The sequence below is a fragment of the Drosophila kikkawai genome, chromosome 3R, assembly GCF_030179895.1.
Source record: "Drosophila kikkawai strain 14028-0561.14 chromosome 3R, DkikHiC1v2, whole genome shotgun sequence".
Taxonomy (NCBI): domain Eukaryota; kingdom Metazoa; phylum Arthropoda; class Insecta; order Diptera; family Drosophilidae; genus Drosophila; species Drosophila kikkawai.
Genome location: NC_091731.1, coordinates 18,669,231 through 18,690,379, shown reverse-complemented (window position 1 = coordinate 18,690,379; position 21,149 = coordinate 18,669,231). Strand labels below are relative to the sequence as shown.

The following is a 21,149-nucleotide window of genomic DNA, read 5'->3' as shown; positions in this document are numbered from 1 at the left end:
GGTGTTTTTTATCGGTCAAAGTTGGGTTTGTCGGGTTATTCATAGAATTTTTATTTTAAATTTGTTGTATTTTTTTATTAACGAATGTAAGTGTGTCGAATATTTGTGTTTGCGTTGTTTCGTTTTATTTGTATTTTAGTTAGCATGTAAAGAGAGAGATTCATAGAAGTGGAAATAGAGTTTTGATTAATATTTCATGGTTAGCAGTTAGTTCTTCATGTCTTAAGTAGCTATGTTATGCGAGTTAAGAGCGCAAAAAGTTACTAAATAATGGCTGCAACTTACGCATTTAATTAGTAAACTCACACAAAAACATGCTTTTGATTAAAACTTAGTAACTTTTTGCTGGCCCCTGCCAAGCGCATCCGTTAATCAAAGAATGCGGTCAACAGCGTGAAGTTTTTGTATAGTAAAGACAAACACATACATTATTATCATTAGAGGCTTTCATCGACAGGAAATTAAATTAAATTATATAGAAAAGTTGTAGATAGTGCATATATTTTTTTTGTGTCGTTATTTGATGCAACATTTGATGGTTATTGAAGTTGGTTCTCTGATTTCAATTTACACAAGAACATGAGAGTTTTTCTTTTTAGATTAATTCATTTTTACTAGTTTTCTTTTGTTTGTTTTTGGTTAACTTGGCCTTTGGTTAGTTATAATTAGCAATAATATTACATCACATTTTTTTTGTCTATCAATAATTTTTTTTATCCCTTTTAATGGTTTTAATATGCTATTTATAAGATTTATCACATTATAATTAGGGGGAAATTAAATTAAACAGAGAGATACATAAAATTGCAGGTGCATTAGCTCTCAAGGCAGAGTGTGTACTTGAAATACATTGTTTTCTTTTTACAAAAGTGGAAAAAAAGTAATTAAACTATAAAAAAAAGCGTTATATACATGTTTTTTTTTTGTTTATCAATCAACAAAAGGTTAATTATTATTTTTCTGCGTTTATTTAACACTGTTTTAGTGGTTAAATGAATTCATATTTCGTTCTTGGAACCATTTGAGTGAATTTAGTGGACATTGACTAGTTCTTTTCAGATAATTACAGAGATCTGATCTTACTTTTGAATCTGATCTCGTATTTGAAGCAGATGCGTATGCAATTTCATGGATCGGATAGGAGTTATACAAGTTATGTGTAATTAACTAACTAGTCTAGGAGATCAATTAATCATAGACAGGAATATATATATTACTGAAATACCGCAACCCATAAGCTTAAGTATATTAAGTGTGGTCAGTACACATAGACACATGTATCAGATATGCAGATATATATGCTTCATGGCATTTAAGGTGGTTTCTTGCTGGTAGTAAGTAGATCTTGGTCGACGTTGCTCGTCGGTGGGATTAATGGTCGATCGTAGTGGAGGAGGTAAGCATAGAGTTATGCCCGGAGGACGTGTGTGTTGTGTGGGTGAGGGTATTATGGTTCAATGTGGCGTGTCTGGTTGGTGTCTAACGTTAAGTTGTCTTAGTTACTAGAGTTGCAAACAAAGTGAAGTGTTTATTATTATTATTATTTTTGATCAATGAGTTATGTGTGACGATTGAATTCGAGAAATATTGGAATTATTGAATTTTTTTTTGGGTTAAGTTCGGAAAGCGTTAGATTCTGGTTGAAATTTTGTAGAACCATATTTTAGGTTATTTCTGGAAGAAGTCAAGTTCGTAGAACAATAAAGAATCACAAGTCTTGGTACGGATTTTGTTTTGTTTTTGCTTTTTGTTGTGTTGATTTTTTTTTTTAGTTTTTTGTTTTTTTTTCTTCAACAAAAATCATTGATCTTTATTTCTTTGTGGTACACTTTCGGTTCAATTGCAACATTTACACTCGAACGCATAATACAAAATAATTATATAATCTTAACGTACTAAACAGGGGACTTATTGCTAGGATACACATGTAAAATTCATATCTCGTAAAGAGGGGTTTCTTTTTTCTCATTTAAATATGGTATATGGCTTATCCGAGAGTAATAATACGAATAAAAATCTACTAAAATGTTTCAAATTTTCTTCTTTCTTTTTTTTTTCTCTTTTTGTTTTTCAAAATTTTCCTTTTTCTTCATTTTTTTTTTTTATTTTTGAGTTTATGTAAAACATCAAAGGCACAAGTCAACGTGTAAACAAAGGAAAAATAATATAAAAATTTGTGTATAAATATCAATATCAAATATAAGTATCAAAAAAATAAATCAACTTTTCATGTGAAAGATTTTGCATGTGTCTGTACTTTTCTTTTATCAAAAATTTGTTTGCTTGTTGTTTCAAAACTCGCAGTCTCGAGGAAATAAAGTGCAACTGGGTCAGGACAGAACTGGACACAGACCCATTTGCATTTTATTCCGCAAAAGATAACACATAAAGTAAATAATAGTTTGATAAAATAAATAACAGAGTAGAAACACGACTAACCTGTGGAGGCGGTGCGGCGCTTGACAATTCTTTTCGAACTCTGATCAGGGCAGAGCGGCCTGGCCTGGCCAACGGTTCCGGTCAGGTTTCATCGGGTATACAGTGCGGGGCGGATATTATGGATTTCATTAAGAGCAGCAGACTCGAACGATTCATTTCGAAATAAATAAGGAGCTGAAGTTGACATAATTGAACTAAATTGATTGGTTGAACGCAATCTATAGCTGGGCAGACGACCCAACGCACAAAAATCGTACGATTTCCGTTTCTTTCACGACAATTATTGATAAAAAGTTTTCTGTTACAGTTGCTGGTGATGATTGTTTTAAAAAAAAAAAGGGTGAGTGCTCTCTGATTTAGGTTTCTGCTGTTCATGCTGGCGACTTTTACTGTATCTCAATGAAACCCGCCGGCTTGGCTGGCACTCCGACCGTTGCTCGCTGATAGGGATGTTCTCTGTTAGCCGCCAAACGACGCTGCTGCTTAATGGCGCCTACTAAAATATACGATACGATACATGTAGATATGGGTTTGTATATAGGCATATATCGGTTATATGTTTAAATAATGTGAACATTATATTCGCTACAAGATACGTCTTAGGAGCTAGTAGATATAATTTATATATCTTCCTTAGAGATACAATATGCTTGCTCAAACTGAAGCTTGCTGCTGCCTTGCTGCTGGAACTTTTGCTTACAAGCCAATTGCCAACTGAGAGGGAAAATCATCTTCACCTGTTCTTTCATTTCATGTTCGTACTCGTGTATTCACTTTTACTTTGTAACATTTAAATTCTCTGCTTCTTTGGAATGAGTCGTTTATATATGTGCGTGTTGTGGGTAACTATGAATTCGATATATATAGTATTGGATCTGGTTTCGAGTTGGACACAAAATAAGTGATTTTCAAGCCGCTTAGCCTAGACCTAGGAGATAAAGTACTCCCGGTAATCATTACGTTCTAGACAAGATTGATTGTGTTTGTGTTTACAATTGTTCCTTAAGCAATTTGATCTTCCAGCTTGCTGACTAGTCGTGCATTCAATTTCTGTTCCTGGACGGCTGCCGGAGAGCCTCGACTAACTTAAATACATATATTTGAAATAATAATAATTAAGCACCAACTCGATTCAAGGCTCCTTTCCGTTTCAAAGTAATAGGTTTAGATACTCTAGTGTTTGTATATATTTTGAAGAACGGTCCCTGTTCGGTCGCCATTCTCTGCAAAATATGTTTTGTTTTTCGAGAAATGGCACTGGATGGAAAAATTGAAACGGATTTCCTATCTCTCTATATGTAAGGTACATTTGTGCATAAATACTGTCCCCCCTTTCGCAAACACTCACTAAAATAACTACATAGATACAAACAAAAAAATACAGCTACAAATCTAAATTGCACTTAACACTCGACCCTTATACCGCGAAATTACAAGAAGGGTTTTTTTTTTTTGTTCAGAAGGGAAAGTATTGATAAAAACGAATCGTTAAATCAGCAACTATCAGTTGACAGTTTAGCCCTCTTTAATTTGAATACTCATGGGATCCAAAGACGAAAATCAACAACTTGCTTTGGTTGCCGCTGCCGTCGTTGTTGTTCTCAACTAGAATATACTCATTTAAAAACGTGTGTCGGGGGGAATTACAGAAACTTTAAGTTAGAATTAAAGTTAAGATTAAAAACAACTACTAATTAAGGGCCTAAAAATCACTTATTTTTGCCAATATTGCATATTTGCAGACCTATTGCCACCTATTAACTATCAACTACAGATGAATATTGCAATTAATTGTATAAAAACAAATTCATTGGCGAGCAATAATCGTAAAATTGTAAAATTGTTCTTTTGATTGGTTTCCTTCTGTACGATTTAATTTTTCATTGAGTATTTTCTATCTGTTCTTGTTTGTTCCTTTGTGCCGTTTTACTTTTATGGTTTTGTCTCTAAGTTAATATAAAATTGTATATATACAGTCTATACATTCATGTGTGTGTATATATTTTCTTTTGTTTCAGTGTAACTGTAACTTTATGCTAAACATTTTTTAAATGGATTTTTCTTTTCTCTAAATTTAGTTTCTGCTTTTGTTGTTGGTTTTTCAGGGGGAAAATAATAGAGAGTGAGAGAGAGAAGTTCAAAAGACGGAGCCGGCATGCATATATCGACCAACTGTAAATATTTATGTTTATAACAAATAAATAAGATAAATAGAGAATTCGTTTTAAGAGGCGGATAAAATCAATGAAGAGGTTTTAAGTCTGTTAGCTCTGGTTGTTAAATAATTAGAATAATTGTGAATTATTATTGTTGCTGGAAAGCACAAGCCATGGCAACGAGGTTAAGAAGCGTGCGTTTCGGCTGACAGATTCTTATAGCATACTTTATGGCACTGAACGTAAATAATAAGTGTGTTAGCTTCATGTAAAAATACAGGGAGATCTGGATGTGCTGCAGTCCCCAACTATGTGTGAAATCCATTGAGATTCAAGGACTACAACAATGACCAGTCTCCAGCTCCTTGTAGCCTGCTACAACTTAACGAATAACAACAGAAAAATAAATGCAAGCTCCTCTCATCGGTATAAAATGCGAATTCTACATCTTTCACAAGACAAAAGAGTGTATAAAAAAAAACAAGACAATTAACAAAACAAATAATAAAACAAAGGACATTGAAAGGTATAAAATAAATATAAGGAAATGTTTATAAAGGTAAGAAAATATAATACTATATATGCTCAAGTTTGCTGGCCGCTAGACTGTATTAGCAAACTCAATAGACTGCACTTGGTTAATGTGTTAAGAGGAAAGACAAACGCCTGGCCGCACGGCCAACATGGCGTATGCGCAATGTGTGTGTTTATGTCTCTGGTGTGTGTGTTAAATGGCGTGTGCTTGTCTGGCGATATGCTGTATTATTGCTCGCAATTTAACTCGCAGCTAAACCCCTGACTTGTGTATACCTAATTGACTGACTGACTGATTGACTGACTGTTCTGCCTACGTCGCTTGATGGATGACTCGCTTAGTGTGTGTGTGTGCAAAATCATAATCGAAATCAATATAGATATAGTAGAGATAGCGATGATACGGTGTGATTGGGTGAGTGTGTGATTCAGAGAGATATTGAGATAGGATCCAGATTATCTGGCAAACAACCCACCGCTATGATCAGCATATTCCGTGAGCAGAGGATTGCCGGCAAGGGCGGCGTAGTTCGCATAGTCGCCATACGGGGCGAAAATCATTCCATGGCCGGTCTGGTCGAAGGCGGCAGTGGGTGCGGCCTGGGCGGACAGTATGCTGGCCGCTGTGGTCGGGACGGTCATCCGGGGATTCAGGATCAATGGGGCGCCCAATGGGGCGGTGGCGGGAGCACGGATCTGGGCGGCGAGGCCGGGCAGGCCGGCGGGCGTCAGCAGGCGGCTGTCCGAGGCAGCCATCAGGCGGCGCCAGTCCTCATCGCACACTGCGGGATACATATAAGAAGCAGAGCCAACGCATGAAAAAGCTGGTCGTCGTACACATAAATCAAATACGAAATAAAGAAATATAAATCGAATGTAAATCAGTTCGGTGTCGGTATCATTTCAGCGGCAAATCGTTAATGGTTAGATTTTCGCTCAGGATGTGGGCAACATTCTCGATTAGCTGGTGGTAGTTCTCGTTATTTTCGTTTTTAATCTGGCTGACTTGAAGATCGGGTTAGCTTTTTAGAGACTTTTTTTTATAGAGATATGTATATAGAGAGAGAGAGTCTTGGTTGACATACCTGCGACAGATTTCGCTGTTGTGTCCCTATAAGTGCCGTTAATAATCGCCAATTCCATAAGTTGACGTTTCTTTAGCTCATCTTCGCCTTCGGCTTGCTGTTAGTACAAGTATGTGTGTGTGTTTTTGTGGCGTGTTTTGTTGTGTTTTTGTTTGGTTTTTAATGTATTAAACGGAATACATTAAAGCAGATTAGATTTTTTGGTAAGAGAGAATGAGAAATAAATAAGAAATTTCATTAATAATTTTATATTGGTTAACATTCAATTCAGAGTTTAAGCTAAGAAATCATTTAATACAATTATTATTTTTACAAGGTTTTGGGGAGAAAAGGCAGAGGGAGTCTCGCTTTTGTTTTTAATTTTCTCCTTTTGTTTGATTTTGTTTTACTTTAAGCATTTTGCGGACATATTATTATTGTTGTTTTCTTATTAGGCCCCCACTGCGTATACGCAATGTGGCGGTATCAGTTTACTTTCAGCTTGTTTAAGAGCGGACGCTGCGTTCTTTAAAAACTTTTTAGTGGCACTCACCGGCACAAGCAACTTCTGAACTTCGGCAACAGCCTGGGCCAGCTTGACCTTGGCCCGGTTCTCGGTGTCCTCGACGGTTATCAGGACATGTAGGTCATCGGACAGATGCTCCCAGTTGGGCTTGCCGCGGTTGGCGTCCTCCTGGAAAATGATAAACAAAATTATTTTACAATAAATTACAAATTTCAAATTGAAATTAATTTAATTTCCCTCAAATATTGTGCAATGTCTCAATTTCAGGGCAGCATACAGCATTGGCCTTATTTTAAATGAATGCTAAATTCCTGTTGCAGTTGAGAAAAAGCATTCCGGATTATAAAAATTCACATTATCGTTTAATTTCAATTTGCAAATTCCACTCTTCTTATTTGGAATGCCACATGATTCAATCGTTTCTCCTCCTCCACTTTAAAGCACTCATAACTAAAATATTTGAAATAGTTAAAAAGGAAATTGTGCTAATGGCCGCAAACAATAAATAGTGGGCGGGATTTCGCCATACTGTACATTTTATTGCAATTTCTTATTTCACAGATGCTATTACTACTTGCGCCAATACGAATTTTTGGCGTACGTGCAGGAAATATAATAAATAAGTTTCGCCTCCATGACTCTTAATTTAGTAATCAATTAGGATCAAATCGGATAGAAATTCTTTTGAAGAAATCCGTCCAGCACTTATTCTGCGTCAAATTAAGAACTGTCAACTCTTGGCCACTGCAAACGCTGGCAAAAGTTTTATCACTTGGCCACTTGACGCAAAAAATAGCGAAAGAGAAACCGAATAAATATAGAGAGATAGTGAGTGGGGTGTCACCGAAGACAGACTATGCACTATGACTAATTTCATCCTCGGGTTTTCGGGTCTATTTCTATTCAAGAGATGCAAGTAAACAGAACGCTTCTATTCTTCGTCTTGTGTCACACAGTCAAAGAGGATGCGAATTTCTTTGGCCGGCGATGAGTCAGACAATTGTGTGGGCGTCGTCTCCACTCTCCACCTGCTTTCTTCTCTTGAATTACCAAAATATTGCAGCAAAAATTCCCAATTTTTGAATACTCTTCTGACTGTCTGTCTGTCTGTCTGACTGACGATTATTTGGCCCGCCACATTTATGAATTACGAAAATACTTTTAATCGCCTCTAGACACTCGTTTCATTTTTCTTTCCCTCTGTTTCGTTTCCTTTTATTTGGCTTGCTTTTTTCGTCAGGGGAAATTAAATCATCAGAGCATTGTGAGTGACAAGATATATGCATATTAATATATGTATAGCCGAATAAGTGAGAGTGCTTTGCTAAAGACGAGGAGGTACCGCTTAAAATACATATTAGCAGACTCATTAAAAATATGTACCATTATTATTTTGAATTATAATTCCTTATATATGTATATTTTATGGCCAAATACACCTACTTTGTTTTATTTTTAAGGTAATAAACCGAATATCGTACTTTGTCAAAATAATCGCCATTCAGCGAAACAAAGAGAGGGGCATATTTTTCGCCTTATAATTGAAAATAATTCCCATTTGGCACGGAAACCGACTGTCAACAGAATTTTCATATGCACACGCGTACAATATTCGCCGGCGGCACTATTTACGATAATTAAAATTGAAATTGAAGTGCTCGGCTAATGGCTGAAAATCTTTGGAATGTGCACAAAAATGTGTGCGGGCTTTTCGCCTACATTGGATTGCCGCCGTTAATGGCTCTTTTCCTGCCGATTTTCGATTCCATTTGGAAATTTATTTAATACTATGCTAGGCACTCACCTTCTTCTTGTCGCGCATGGATCCCTTGCCGCGGACCATGATCTTGCAGCCGGTCTCCTGCTCCAATTGCTTGGCCGTCATGCCACGAGGCCCCAAAATGCGACCGACAAAGTTGAACTGAAATGGAAATTAAATGGGAAATGGAGATACAAATTAGACGAGAGTAGTCGAAATTAGAGGAAATCATTAGCGAATCAACGAGATCTAATTAACTGGCTAACTAAGTTTTGGGTTTGCCAAATTTAAAACGCATTAGATCGAATCCATGACTCAGGATGCATAAATGCCAAAGCCAGATCCGTTCAGCCTCGGAATTATTATTAAAGCGTATGACGCTGGTCAGATTCGGTTCGTTGAAGGCTGGAGTCACCCACAGCATTTGGGCTTTACGTACAACAATGGGCAAGCGAAATCTGACCCGAGGCGACACGCCTGAATTTGGCACGATAAACCAATCAGCCAGATAGACAACACACACAGACTCTTTGTGCATAAAGTCAAATGCAGTCAGTCAGTCGGTCGATCAGGCTTTTTATACCGCAATAAATTCGTGAAAATTACATTTTAATATTTATAGTAGACGCTTTTCTAATAAAAGAAGGCATTAAAAATAGTATAAATTAATCAATATTAGGAATATTGTAAAACTATTCCCAAGCAACTTTATTTAGGTAATCTAGTTATAATTTTCTATGTTTTTAAACCTCTTAATTCATTCTAAAACTATTAACATACGTTAAGAAATTCAAGAAACTATCGATACTAGTAATGGAAAGGCATTCGATAGCTCTATAGATGTTTTAAATAATTTATTTCTTAATTAGTTTTATTTTCCAACTCTTTTTCAGCGACTTTTGAAGTTAAAGAATACTTTAATTAGCCCATTTTATACAGAGCGATACTATCCATTTACTGCTCTACAATTAAACAATATAAATACCCAACTAAATCTTTATTTAATTATTTATTTTTGTCAGTGTTACAAGGCGGCGACATTCAAAAGAATTTTGCCTAAACTATTAGCGGAGCGTGCAAAAATCTTTTGACGCGCTTGTCGATGATGATGATGGACGTGCAACAAGATTTGCAAAGCCCAACTCCGATGAGGTGACCCCAACTTAAAAAGCAGCCGTGGCGCCCAATTATCATATACTTTAGCTGCTAGATATACATAGATTGCAACAACTGCCTCGGAGGCCTGCCGATAAATTAGATTTATTGGCCAGATCACAACAATTTCCATGTGAGTTATTGTAAATTGCTGGCTAAACTAGTTCTGGTCCCCGCCCCGGGGAACTGAACCCACCCACACGTCTCCCATATCGGGGAACCTCTATTCCGAATGCGATGATGTGATGGGCTCCGAGATACGGGGATGTTAAGTGCACACACAGTGAGTGTGTGTGTTTGCTGCGATGCGATCATCGACAGCGAACAGCCGCCGGCAGCAATAGCCGCAGTTAGCCAAAGCAGCAGCAGCTGTTGTCAGTCCGAATGTATCGGTATCTGAAGGCCTGAATCTGCAACTGCAACTGCAATTGCAACTGCAGCAGCAGCAGCGACAGCAGCGGCAACTGCCACTGATGAGATCGAATCAATTGAAAATTGCCGCGAAGAATGCAGTTAATGCCTAATGGTTCCGGCAATTTTAATTAAATTTTGCGAAAAAATCATTTAATGTGCCTCTCGCTGGTAACTCAGCCTCCATTTAAGTCCAGAAAATACGAGAAAGTTGCTAGACTCAAATAAAAAGGAAAAAAGTTGCAGCAACGCTTCCACAAAAACCCCTACAAAATGAGATACGCAAGCTAAAGACAACATTTGCATTGCGTATCAGTTGCTTAATTAAAAATCCCTGGCTCTGCTCAAAGTTTACACAAATGATCTCTTCCATTTGCCATTAAAAGGAAATTAAAATCCAAGCGTTTCCCTTTAAAAGGTTTCACATACGACGCGACGCGTTGCCTTGCCACTTGCGTTCTACAAACATAAACTCAAATAAAGAATGAAAGGCAAACACGAGTGGCCAGATAAATTATATGTGATTGCGCTTAAAGGGCGTCTTTAGCTCTTATTTTATTAGGAAATGTAAGCAACTATACATGGGAAACTAATAAGGGTTATTTGTATGTATAAGTACAAGATAATTAAAAAGGAAAACTAAATTAAAATTATATATTAATACTCGTACAATAACAAACAAACATACCCTAGACGTATTTTCTTTTTATAAGAAAAGCCCACACAACATTTTAATGGAATAATAAGCTTTTTAAAACCTTCAAGGCAATTTGTAATTGTTATTGTTACGAAACTACACAATACAGAAGTATTAATAGATTTTCCAACAATGAAAGACCTTTTGCTTTTCTTGCTTTTTCCACAGTTATCATGCAATTACGCGTCTTCAAGTGGAATGCGTGCCTCTAAGAACTTCAAATACACCGAAAATAAAACATTTGATACATAATTCCGCCGACTTTAACTCAACCAGTACAAAGTTATATCGAGATTATGAATCTTACGAAATCACGTCATTTACGAGCGACTAAGTTCACCGTCGAAAACGACATAAATTTCGCGGGGACATCATTCGAGAAATGGGATTGAGTTCTTAACTAATTGTCACATCAAAGTAACGTCGTTTTTATGTATTTTTACAAATATAACACAAATTTTTAATAATTCAAAAGGCCAGAAGAACCAATAAAAATGCAAAACAGTAGAAATTATATTTTCCCCTATTATTTAAAATAAATATACAACTATTTCCACATTTTAAAAGCATACAGATTTTTTTTTATGTATATAACAACGAAAAACAAACTGTTTGCGACTTTGGGTCTGTAGTATTTTGCTGTATTGACCTTTTTACCGGCGGTACTTGAGCAACTTGTAAACAGACAAAAGGCAGATGGACACGGGAGCTGCTAGTGAAGTGGAGTGGAGTGGAGCTAAGTGAAGTGAAGCGAACAGACAAATAATGCTGTTCAGTGTACCCATATATGTGTGTGTGCGAGCGGAGGCTGCTTTATTTCACAGATTGTAAGCTCAGATAGGGGGGCGAGCAAAGAAAATATATTTTATATTTATACAATTCGTACTACAGTCATTTTCAATAAGGCAAAGGTACAGACAATTGATAAGGGAACTGCGTCGCACACACAAAGGGCACCACATAGCACATAGCTCTTGCCGAAAATACTAAAAGGGAGAGTGCCTATACAAACACGCGGAGCTGTGATAAGAAGCCCCTACTAGCACCATACCACGGGGCACCATTGTGGCCATGGCAACCGACCAAGTCGGTCCATATCAAATTAAAAGCACAAAGGTGCTCTGGCAGAAGTTTTCATTTGAAAACCACACACAAAGAGAATATTCGATAATTTTCCCTAAAGGCGCAGGGGAATATTTTATTCCATTATAGTGTTTTGCTCAGATTTAATCGCGTTGCCAGTGTGACTCAAGGAATTTTGGAATCTTTTCATTTGAGCCGCTCGCTAGTAAGTTGAAAAGCAAAAATGCATAAGCAGCCAAGGCAGGGGTCGGCATAGATCAAATAGATTACTGCTCGGTTACTACCAGGCACATGAATGTATGTATATGCGGTATGTATATGCATCCGTAGAGAGCGGGACAGTTTAGCACACATAATTACGCTGCGGCTGTGGAATACAAAAAGCTCGTCTATTACACGGAAAAATAAATCAAACTTTGACATGACAAACAACAGCAGCCAAAGTGGCAGCGAATTTAACTAGAAAATAATGTTTGCCGCAATTTGTAGAGTTAACGTCGATATTTTTAAGACCGGGATCCGTACCTATTAAACTGCTGAACAACCGAAAATGTACATAAAAATTGCACGTAATTAGCATTTCAATGTTTATGACTAATTTGCTGCAGTTTGTAGATTAATTGGCTTTTGTGTTAACGGCTTAGACAATAAACAAAAAGCAGGCAAGCAAATCGGCAAACAGCAACATTGAGTGAGTGATTTGGGGAAGACGAGAGTAACAAAGGGAAGCTGTGTTGGGTATAATTTGGCTTAAATATGGCCGCGTTTTTCCCCCGTTGATCGATATGTTTATTGGCGGCCAAACGAACGACCTTAACACGATTCGAATGTCAAGTGGCTCACATCTGTTGATCTGTGTGGGTGTGACCGCACAGCATTAATCAGCGGAAAGGGAATTTAATGAACTCAATGGGATCGATTAACAATTGATTAATTAATGGTAAAGCAGAAAAGTCGGGTGTTCGTGCCTGAAAACAAATTCGATCATGAAAACCACCGATCCTCAAAGCTGGTTTTCATCAAATAATCAGGGATTTCGTACTATTCAAACAAGGAACTTTAACCCAGTATGACGACATACTAAAGTTGCCTCACCATGAAAATATTTCCCTCGTATCGCATCTAATTGTTCTTCTTCCATATGTTCAGCTTGAAATGATTAAATTTAACCATCGGAAAATGAGTTTGCGAAAATATAAAAAATGTCAAACATCATTTCTGTTCTGCTGCTAGCGAAATCACTCAGAAGCTAGCTGGCTGGCGAGCTGACTGGGCTCAGTGGGTCAACATGTCGTATGCCGCATGTCGCATTTTGCGCCACGGGGCGTATGAGCAATGAGCGTTGACAGGGAACAGGCGAAAGAACGAGACAGAGCTGAATGGCGATATATACAGAGGACGGACAGATGAGACTTTGGAGCGTTAATAGTTGGCTGTAATTAATTGTAAACTGTTTTAATGCCTTGCCCGCTGTCGTCCATCGCTTGTGGACTTTAATTAAGTTGCATTTATGTTTTGGAGCAGCCAGAGAAACGAGATTCAACGACGATACTGAGAGATGGATATCTTCGTCTGCCTCTCCCTGGGATCGCCTCTGCATTTGGAGTCGGGTTGACAAATCGTTGAACATTTACATGGCATATTGTTGCCTGTATGGTTGTCAGCCATCTGACAAATCTCTATTTACATTGTTGAATACGGTATAAATTATTAACTGCTATTATTTGCGATTGCCAGCCAGTGAGTGTCTTGCCTAATGCCTTGAAATTTATGCCCCATGACGCGGAGCGCTGCCGCGGCCCGAAACCAATAAACATTTTGCCCAGAACTTGTTGCACTTCCATGTTATTTGAAACGCAATTTATCTTGCTTAAACACATTCTCAAAAATTCGACTGGCAGCCATTGGATAATGTCAGAATTTCCCATGCAAATTTTTAGTTATTGCAGCTCTTGTCCGCTCGAAATGATTGCAATTAAATAAGATGATTTACGAGAAAGCACCGCTCGAGAAACGCCCACACAGAAAGCACTCTCATCCCAACCAAGGGGGAAATTTTTACCCGCGATGCCTTAAAATAAGACAGATTGGAACACCTGAAAATATTGGAAAATCAGGCGGTAAAATCAACGGCCCTCGGGTCGTAAATCTCTGAGAAGATCTGTGCCAGTTTTCGGTTGGAAAACACCGAAAGTCAAAGAAACCAAACATCATCATCAAACGTTGTTTCAGTCGGCACATTGCTTGTTTCTATAAATTATGTAGCCTGTGTTCTTTTTAATTTATAGCCTCAACTCATTCATATTCATTTCGCTTGGGTCGTCTAGGCCTAATAAAGTCCAATTTAATGTTAATGTCTTCGACTCACTGCCTGCCCACCCATTCTTATGTTATCTGTTCTTTACTCTCTTGTGATTCCCGATATTTGCTTTATGCAACGGCCCAAAGGTAATTAATTAAATGGCACATGTGCGAAATGTTTAACGATAGCAGAAGCTACAAATAAAATGGTTTCCATAACCTTACCAATAGATGCTGACTTGATAAATTATCATATTCATCTGGCTGAGTGGCTCAAGACATGTATTTATCTTCTTTAGAACTTTGAACTTAGGGTAAAATGGCTAAACACCATTTGTATTGAAAATATTTCTGTGAATCTTTGTCATATTCATATTTATATTATTTTTGCATCGCACCGAAGGTGTATATGTATGTATATGCACACTTTATCAGCATTGCTGAGTTGATCTAAATGAAACTTTGCAGATAATCTTCTTCTTTAACTTCAAGTGTATAACTTCCACTCTTGTTTGCTTTAGAGACATATTCTCTGATACGATTTAAATTTAAATATTTTCTCCTCTCCCATAAAATGCAATGTTTTCATAGTAAATGTTTAAAATACTATCTAAGCCGATTTACAATCATTTAATTCCACATTATTTGATTGGGGCATCGTCCCCATCCAATCGCCCTGAGCTGGCGCCATTTGGCAAAGAAAATTATTTGAACAGCTGCTGAACAGAAGCCACACCAATGGAGACACCATCGACAGAGGGCGAAATGCTTTTGGGTATAATTAATGCTATTTAAATTTATGCATTTATCTGGATCACAACCGAGAGAAAAAAATAACGAAACGAAGCAAAAACATAAACATCAAGAGCAAAGTGTGTCATGCAGTAAAATAAATTTCCTCAGTTCCGCCACTGCGACTGCTGTCAGGCCATAAATATAAAAAAATAAAGAAACTACGCCCAAACAATTTCCAAATTAACTGAAAAGGCATAACAAAACTAAAGAAAAACAAAAGAAACATACATGTCTGAGAGCGGAGAGCGGGGGGGGGCGGGGAGGAAACATTTTAAATTGCATAAAATTAAATCAAATTCTAATGTGGCAGGGCTTGGCCCGAGTGACTTGCTCCGACGCCTACAATGAACGACAAATGAAACGAATGAACGCCGTCAAACGACTTCCTAAAACGCTTCAATGATTCTGTCTAACCCAAATATATATATCTGTATCTATCTATCTCTATATAGGGAGAGTGGAAGGGTGGATCGGAGCTTTGCATTTGGCATCTTGTTGGGGCGTTCGTTGGCCTGTCTTACCGCCGCCAAGACAGCGTAACAGATGACTGACTCTATCGGCACAAGAAGATACACCTCGGCAAATAGCTGAGCGGGCAGGCAGGCAAGGCACACCTTTAAGCCATTTCCGGTGTAGCCCAGTTGCTCACTGAACGCGCTTTGTCAATTCCAATTGACGGGAAGCCCGAGCCCTCCTCCGAATCCGATCCGATACGCAAAATTAGATCATCGTTATCATTATGCTACGGCATACTTACATCTGGATGTTCACGCACTGGCACATAGACCTTCTCGTTCATCGTCACCACAGCGCCCTCGGGCTCGGGCAGTGTCAGCGGCTCCTTCTTAACCCCATTGATCTGGAACAGAGAGGCGCGCACGCGTGCAATTTCTGGAAAGATTGAAATATAAGATAAAGTTGGATTAATACAAGTTTTAAATGGAAATATTATAAGTCTACAAGTTTCAAGTTTTTGAAAACGATTTGTAATTAGTATTTCGCCACATTATCATCGATTTTACTTAATTTAAAATGAAATTAAAAAAATTTTAAATTTATATACATTATTTTATTGTTCCTAATCATGCAAAATCGACACCTCCAGTTGCTAGTATTTAGCGCTGAACGCCATAATTCACAGTTGAAAAGCAAATAAACAAAGCGTTGATAATTTTAATTGTCGGCTCTTTGCCTACACTTCAGGCAAGTGGGGGTTCAATTTGTCATTTTTGTTAAGTGCTTGTATTAAATTACGTTTAATTTGCCTCTGGAAAACCTACTAAATTAGCATCAATAAAGCGGTGTGTGAATATGTTTACTTAGCTATTAACTGGTTTTATTTTTAATATTATTTATTGGGTTTATTTGATCCATGAAATCACTTGAATCACTTGGTTTATATATAAACAAATTATGCCATCCTAATGTGATGATCAAAACTTTACCCCCACCCTTTTAGCCTGAGGTCAGCTCCCCTATATATTCACACTCGTGGTGTTTTCCATGGCGGGGTGGGTGTTGTTCCGATCAACCCCCAACTGTGCCAGTTGACAGGGGCTCTCGAATTGATATGATCAACATTTTGTGCTGCCACTGCTGGCCGGGTGCTGTTTAGTTTTTGCATAAGCTCAATTGCATTGTTTGTCTTTGGCATGTGCTTTGACAATTTGTCACTAAAAGTGGGTAATTGTGCTGGGAGGGCGGGAAAGGTGACTGCATCGTATGTCACTGAAATGATTTAAGAATTTGCCACCGAATGACATCAAATTAAATGCCTGACTTCTCTCACTAAATGCCACTATCTGATTTCTTTGACAGTGTATGTGAGACTGTTGTCATCGGAATCTTTAGAAATACATTTTATGAGCTAAAAATAAGTCTTTTTTAAAGATATATCAAAAGGTGAAGGGAATATAATAAGTAACTGAGTCGGTACAAGAAAATGTCTGAATTTGTGCCTTTTTTTGGGAGGTGCGCAACATGTTTCTGGCAACATTTGCCTTGCCTTTCGCCCTGTTAAATTTAAGTTTTTCATAAAATCAAGCTTAATTCGACAAAGTAAATTACTCATGTTCTTATTCATATTTCTTACACTGGTGTGTAGCTCTTCTACTTGTTCAGAGTTGCTAATAAAAAATTTGTATGTATAAATACATATTAAATATTTAAACTGTTTTGATTGCATAGATGTTTTTCTCATGGAAAAATCGTCTCATTTAATTATCAAAGACCCTGTCCGAGTTTCTTGACCTGTTGATTGCAGAGAATATACACATATTTACCGAAAAACATCTTGTTTGATTTAAATTTGGCGTTTTAATTAATTATGTTTGATATTTTTGTCTAGGCAGCTTCTGGCAAATTTTCATATTTATTCACCGGCTTTCTCTGTGTGCCACATAAATATGAAATGAAACACAAAAAAAATCTGCGCAGCCAAGGCAAACAAAGAAGACGAAAAAGAAATTGCACAAAATTTAAATTTACTTTTCCGAGCAGCGGTGAGAAAAAGAAACGCTCTGTCCGCCATTCCAGAGTTCATTGCGGGCCAAAGAACCCATCAAGAAAATGCCAAAGACGAGGATGAAAGCGGCACAGCGGTCCGGCACTTGACTCGATTATTGATAGAGATGGAGACGAGATTTTCCGCTCAACAATAATTAAGAGCAGCTCCAGAAAGGCTTTTCATTTGTTTCCCCATTTTCGTGTAATTTGTTGCGACACGCAAGTAGAACGAACATGTATTCCATCATCGGCGTTTGGGTTCTGAGCCAAGAGCCAAGAGCCGAGAGCCATGAGAAATAGGCATAATCGCAATCATGACAGCTGTCAATTTTAATCGAGCGAGTGTCAATCCGCATCCACATCCATTCAATCTGCAACGTGACCGATGGTCGGATGGATGTGTGGCAGTGGCACGAAGATTGTGCAGCCAGATTAGATGAATAAGCCCCGCCAAATTGGTGTAAAATTGCATTTGCATACGGGGAGAGAACGAGGCGATGACGGAGTCTCGAGTCATTGAATCGAATTAGTCACTTCTGGGGCCCAAGTCAGATGGATTGATAGCTGCATTTAGATAAATTACAATAATCAAGTTCATGCCATATGCGCAGGCGGCTTAATTAATGGCAGCTTAGTCGGAGCCGGGGCTGAGCCTAGAGTCTATAATTAAGTTCCCAACTCACCCCAGAGCCCACCACCTGTTGCCAACTGACCATTTTAGGGCATACGGCGGAACATAACTCAGTAGAAGTGGGAATGTGGGCGGGGAGAACGAGAGCAGTGCCAATCTAATAATTATCAATGAAAGATCTTTTTATTCATTAACAAGTCGCGAGTCGTTTGCGCTTTTAAGGCAACGCAGAAAAACTCGATTCGCCATCTTTTCCAGTTCGTTTTCGCTCTGCGACTCATAATTTACATAGACAACGCGCTTATGACTCTATCTCCATCTCTTGGCCAAGTCCCGGACTTCATTCTATATATGGCTAGGGACAGAGCTTCCAAATTTGGCACCCAGCGCAAAAATAAGTGGGGGAAAAAAACTGCTTTGCGTGTGTGTTCAAGTATTATTATTATCATTTTGTATAATTTTTTTCTTTATTATTATTTTTTTTTTTCCTTTTTGCTGCTGCGCTCTTTTTATAGCCAGCCCCCACAAAAGCACTTATGGCAGCGAACCTTTCTATGGAGTGTTATTAGTCAAGCAACTAAGAATAAGCTACGGACACGTTAGAAATGGGTAAAGCTCAAGGTTGGGTGTGTGGATTAAGGATGGACCCGTTTGGTGCCACCATGACATCACCATTGGATTGGTGAAGAATCGCAGCTGAAACCAAGAGAGATTCCTCTTCGAATTTGTTGCCCTTCTAAAAGGTGGGCGTCGGACATCTTAACATTTCCTCCGCTCAACTGCCGCATTTTGCAACATTTGAATTTTAAATTTAGACTCCTGCACTTGACGATGAACACGAAACAGGCAACAAGCCACAAGGCACGACGAATGCGAAAGCGACTGCGAACGACAACCAGTCGAGCGTCAATAAATTGTCAAATTTTATGCACCACGATTTTTTGGCAAGGGTTCTTTATGTCCGCGGGCAAGTAGGGCATAAAATGTGTACACGGTAGTGAGAATATTAATGTGGAATCAGATTATATATATATTAAAAGATATTTAAGGAACGATGAAGGCACAGAGAATTGGTTTAGGTTAGCATTTATTCAAGAATCGATCACTCTCATACATTAAATATTGCTGCTCAAAAGTTTAACTTTGTTTCGAACTAGGAAATAAATTCTCAATAATTTATTTCAGATACTACTCAACCTAATTACTTTTTATTCAATAAAATAATTAAATATATCAGTGCTTTCGATCGGTTCTCCATTAGCAAAGACCTCGTTCGCACCAAGCACACTAAGAGGATATTTCTAATCGAGTCCTAAACTTGTCAATCTCATAAGATATGCCAGTCAGATGGCGCAGACACCTCTAAACCAAATTAAAACCGGGCTCAGCTCAGCAGCTTAGCGGCTGGCTCTGATTGATTGTTTTAAGCCGGTAGGAGAACGAACAATTTGCATTGGCTCACGACTTCAGGTGGGAGGAGAAGGTGGCGTCGGGAAGGGAAACGCGATATGTACACAAAGTGGCGGGCCTGAGAGTGCGACACATATCTAAGTATCTGCTGGCTAATTTATGAATGCAAAACCATTCATACCACACGAATTAGATGACTGCGAGCTGATGAGTGTGTGGGCGTGTGTGGCTGATTTGCGAGTCAGCCAAGGAAACAATGTCAAATGCGATCGTTTGGGTTTTGTCTCGGCCTCCGCCGTCTTCGCGTTCCCGTTCGTATATAGTATGTGTGGGTTGGGGGTCTTAACAAATTGTCACCAGAAATGGCCGGAACGCTCGAAAACGTTTAAGGTTCAGCCGATCGTTGGAGCCTTCAGTGGCTGCTGCTGCTGCAATTAAGCCAGGTCCCGCATATTTGGCAAGCGCCAAAATGTATTTGATTTTATGGTTTTTATTTTTATTTTTCATTTTTGTTATGAACTCCATTGGCCTTGGGCGCATTTGCAATTTCGCACTGTACGAGTGTACAGCAAAAAAAATACAACAAAAAATAATAATGTTTATTGTGCGTTCAAGTAATTTCATTATTCGGTTTCTGTGGATTTTTGCATATTTTGTGCATAATCTTTTCGGTTTGTGGTTGAGCGCAGAGGCAATGCCTTCTAAGTAAACCAACAGTGAGTTTCAAAGGTATAAGACGGCTTATACTATATAACAAGAAAGGAAGCTAACTTCGGCACGCCGAAGTTTGTATACCCTTGCAGATATCATTTCATTACATTTTACCTATACTTATTATGTTTACAGTTTGACAGTTACAGTTTTACATTCCCAGCCTTACATTGTCTCTACATCTACCGATCGTTTCTATGGCAGCTATATGATATAGTTGTCCGTTTTTTATGAAATTTATACCAAAATTCTAAAATAATAAAATAAGCTTTTATCTCAGAGTAGATGAAAATACGTTGAAAAACAACGAAGTTATCATTTTTTTTCCTATTAATTTCCCGATCGTTCCTATGGCAGCTATAAGATATAGTCGTCCGATTTTCGTGAAATTTTTAACAAAATTCAGAAATAATATAAAATGGCGATATCTAAAAAATGGTGCAAAAATGTTAAAAAACATCCAAGTTATAATTTTTTTTCTAAAAATTTATCGATCATTTGTATGGCAGCTATATGATATATTCGTCCGATCCGGCCCGTTCCGACATATATAGCAGTGAGAGTATATAGAAGACTATGTGCAAAGTTTCATTCAGATAGCTTTAAAACTGAGGGACTAGTTTGCGTAGAAACGGACAGGTGGACAGACGGACAGACGGACAGACGGACAGACGGACATGGCTAGATCGACTCGGCTGTTGATGCTGATCAAGAATATATATACTTTATAGGGTCGGAAACGTCTCCTTCACTGCGTTGCAAACTTCTGACTGAAATTATAATACCCTGCAAGGGTATAAAAACAAATAGAAAAGCTATAGTCTAGTGTGAGAAAAACATGAAAGACTCTAATCGAACAGCCGGAAGGCAGAAGGAATTAATTTTTATATTAACTTTTAAAAGTTTTTTCTCTAGGAAAATATTTATATGATATATATAAGAGAATTGTAATAACACTTTTTAATACTATTT

The 21,149-nt window shown here is 37.9% G+C and overlaps 1 protein-coding gene across 7 annotated transcripts in view; it reads right to left on the bottom strand.

Annotated features, from left to right (window-relative positions):
- Positions 1-21,149, bottom strand: part of how (protein held out wings) — a 41,201-nt gene that overhangs the window by 2,135 nt on the left and 17,917 nt on the right. Inside the window, exons 3-8 of one of the 7 annotated variants that reach the window (XM_070286353.1) lie at positions 15,678-15,811; positions 8,524-8,640; positions 6,747-6,887; positions 6,215-6,311; positions 5,606-5,953; positions 2,440-2,935 (exon numbers count right to left, since the gene is read on the bottom strand). In XM_070286353.1, coding sequence (XP_070142454.1) covers positions 2,826-2,935; positions 5,606-5,953; positions 6,215-6,311; positions 6,747-6,887; positions 8,524-8,640; positions 15,678-15,811 — 947 coding nt within the window. In that variant the 3' untranslated portion in view covers positions 2,440-2,825. Of the gene's footprint in view, positions 1-6; positions 2,936-4,410; positions 4,612-5,605; positions 5,954-6,214; positions 6,312-6,746; positions 6,888-8,523; positions 8,641-15,677; positions 15,812-21,149 lie in introns of those variants that run through there. The other 6 variants (XM_017168014.3, XM_017168016.3, XM_017168015.3 and 3 more) reach the window with 6 other exon arrangements.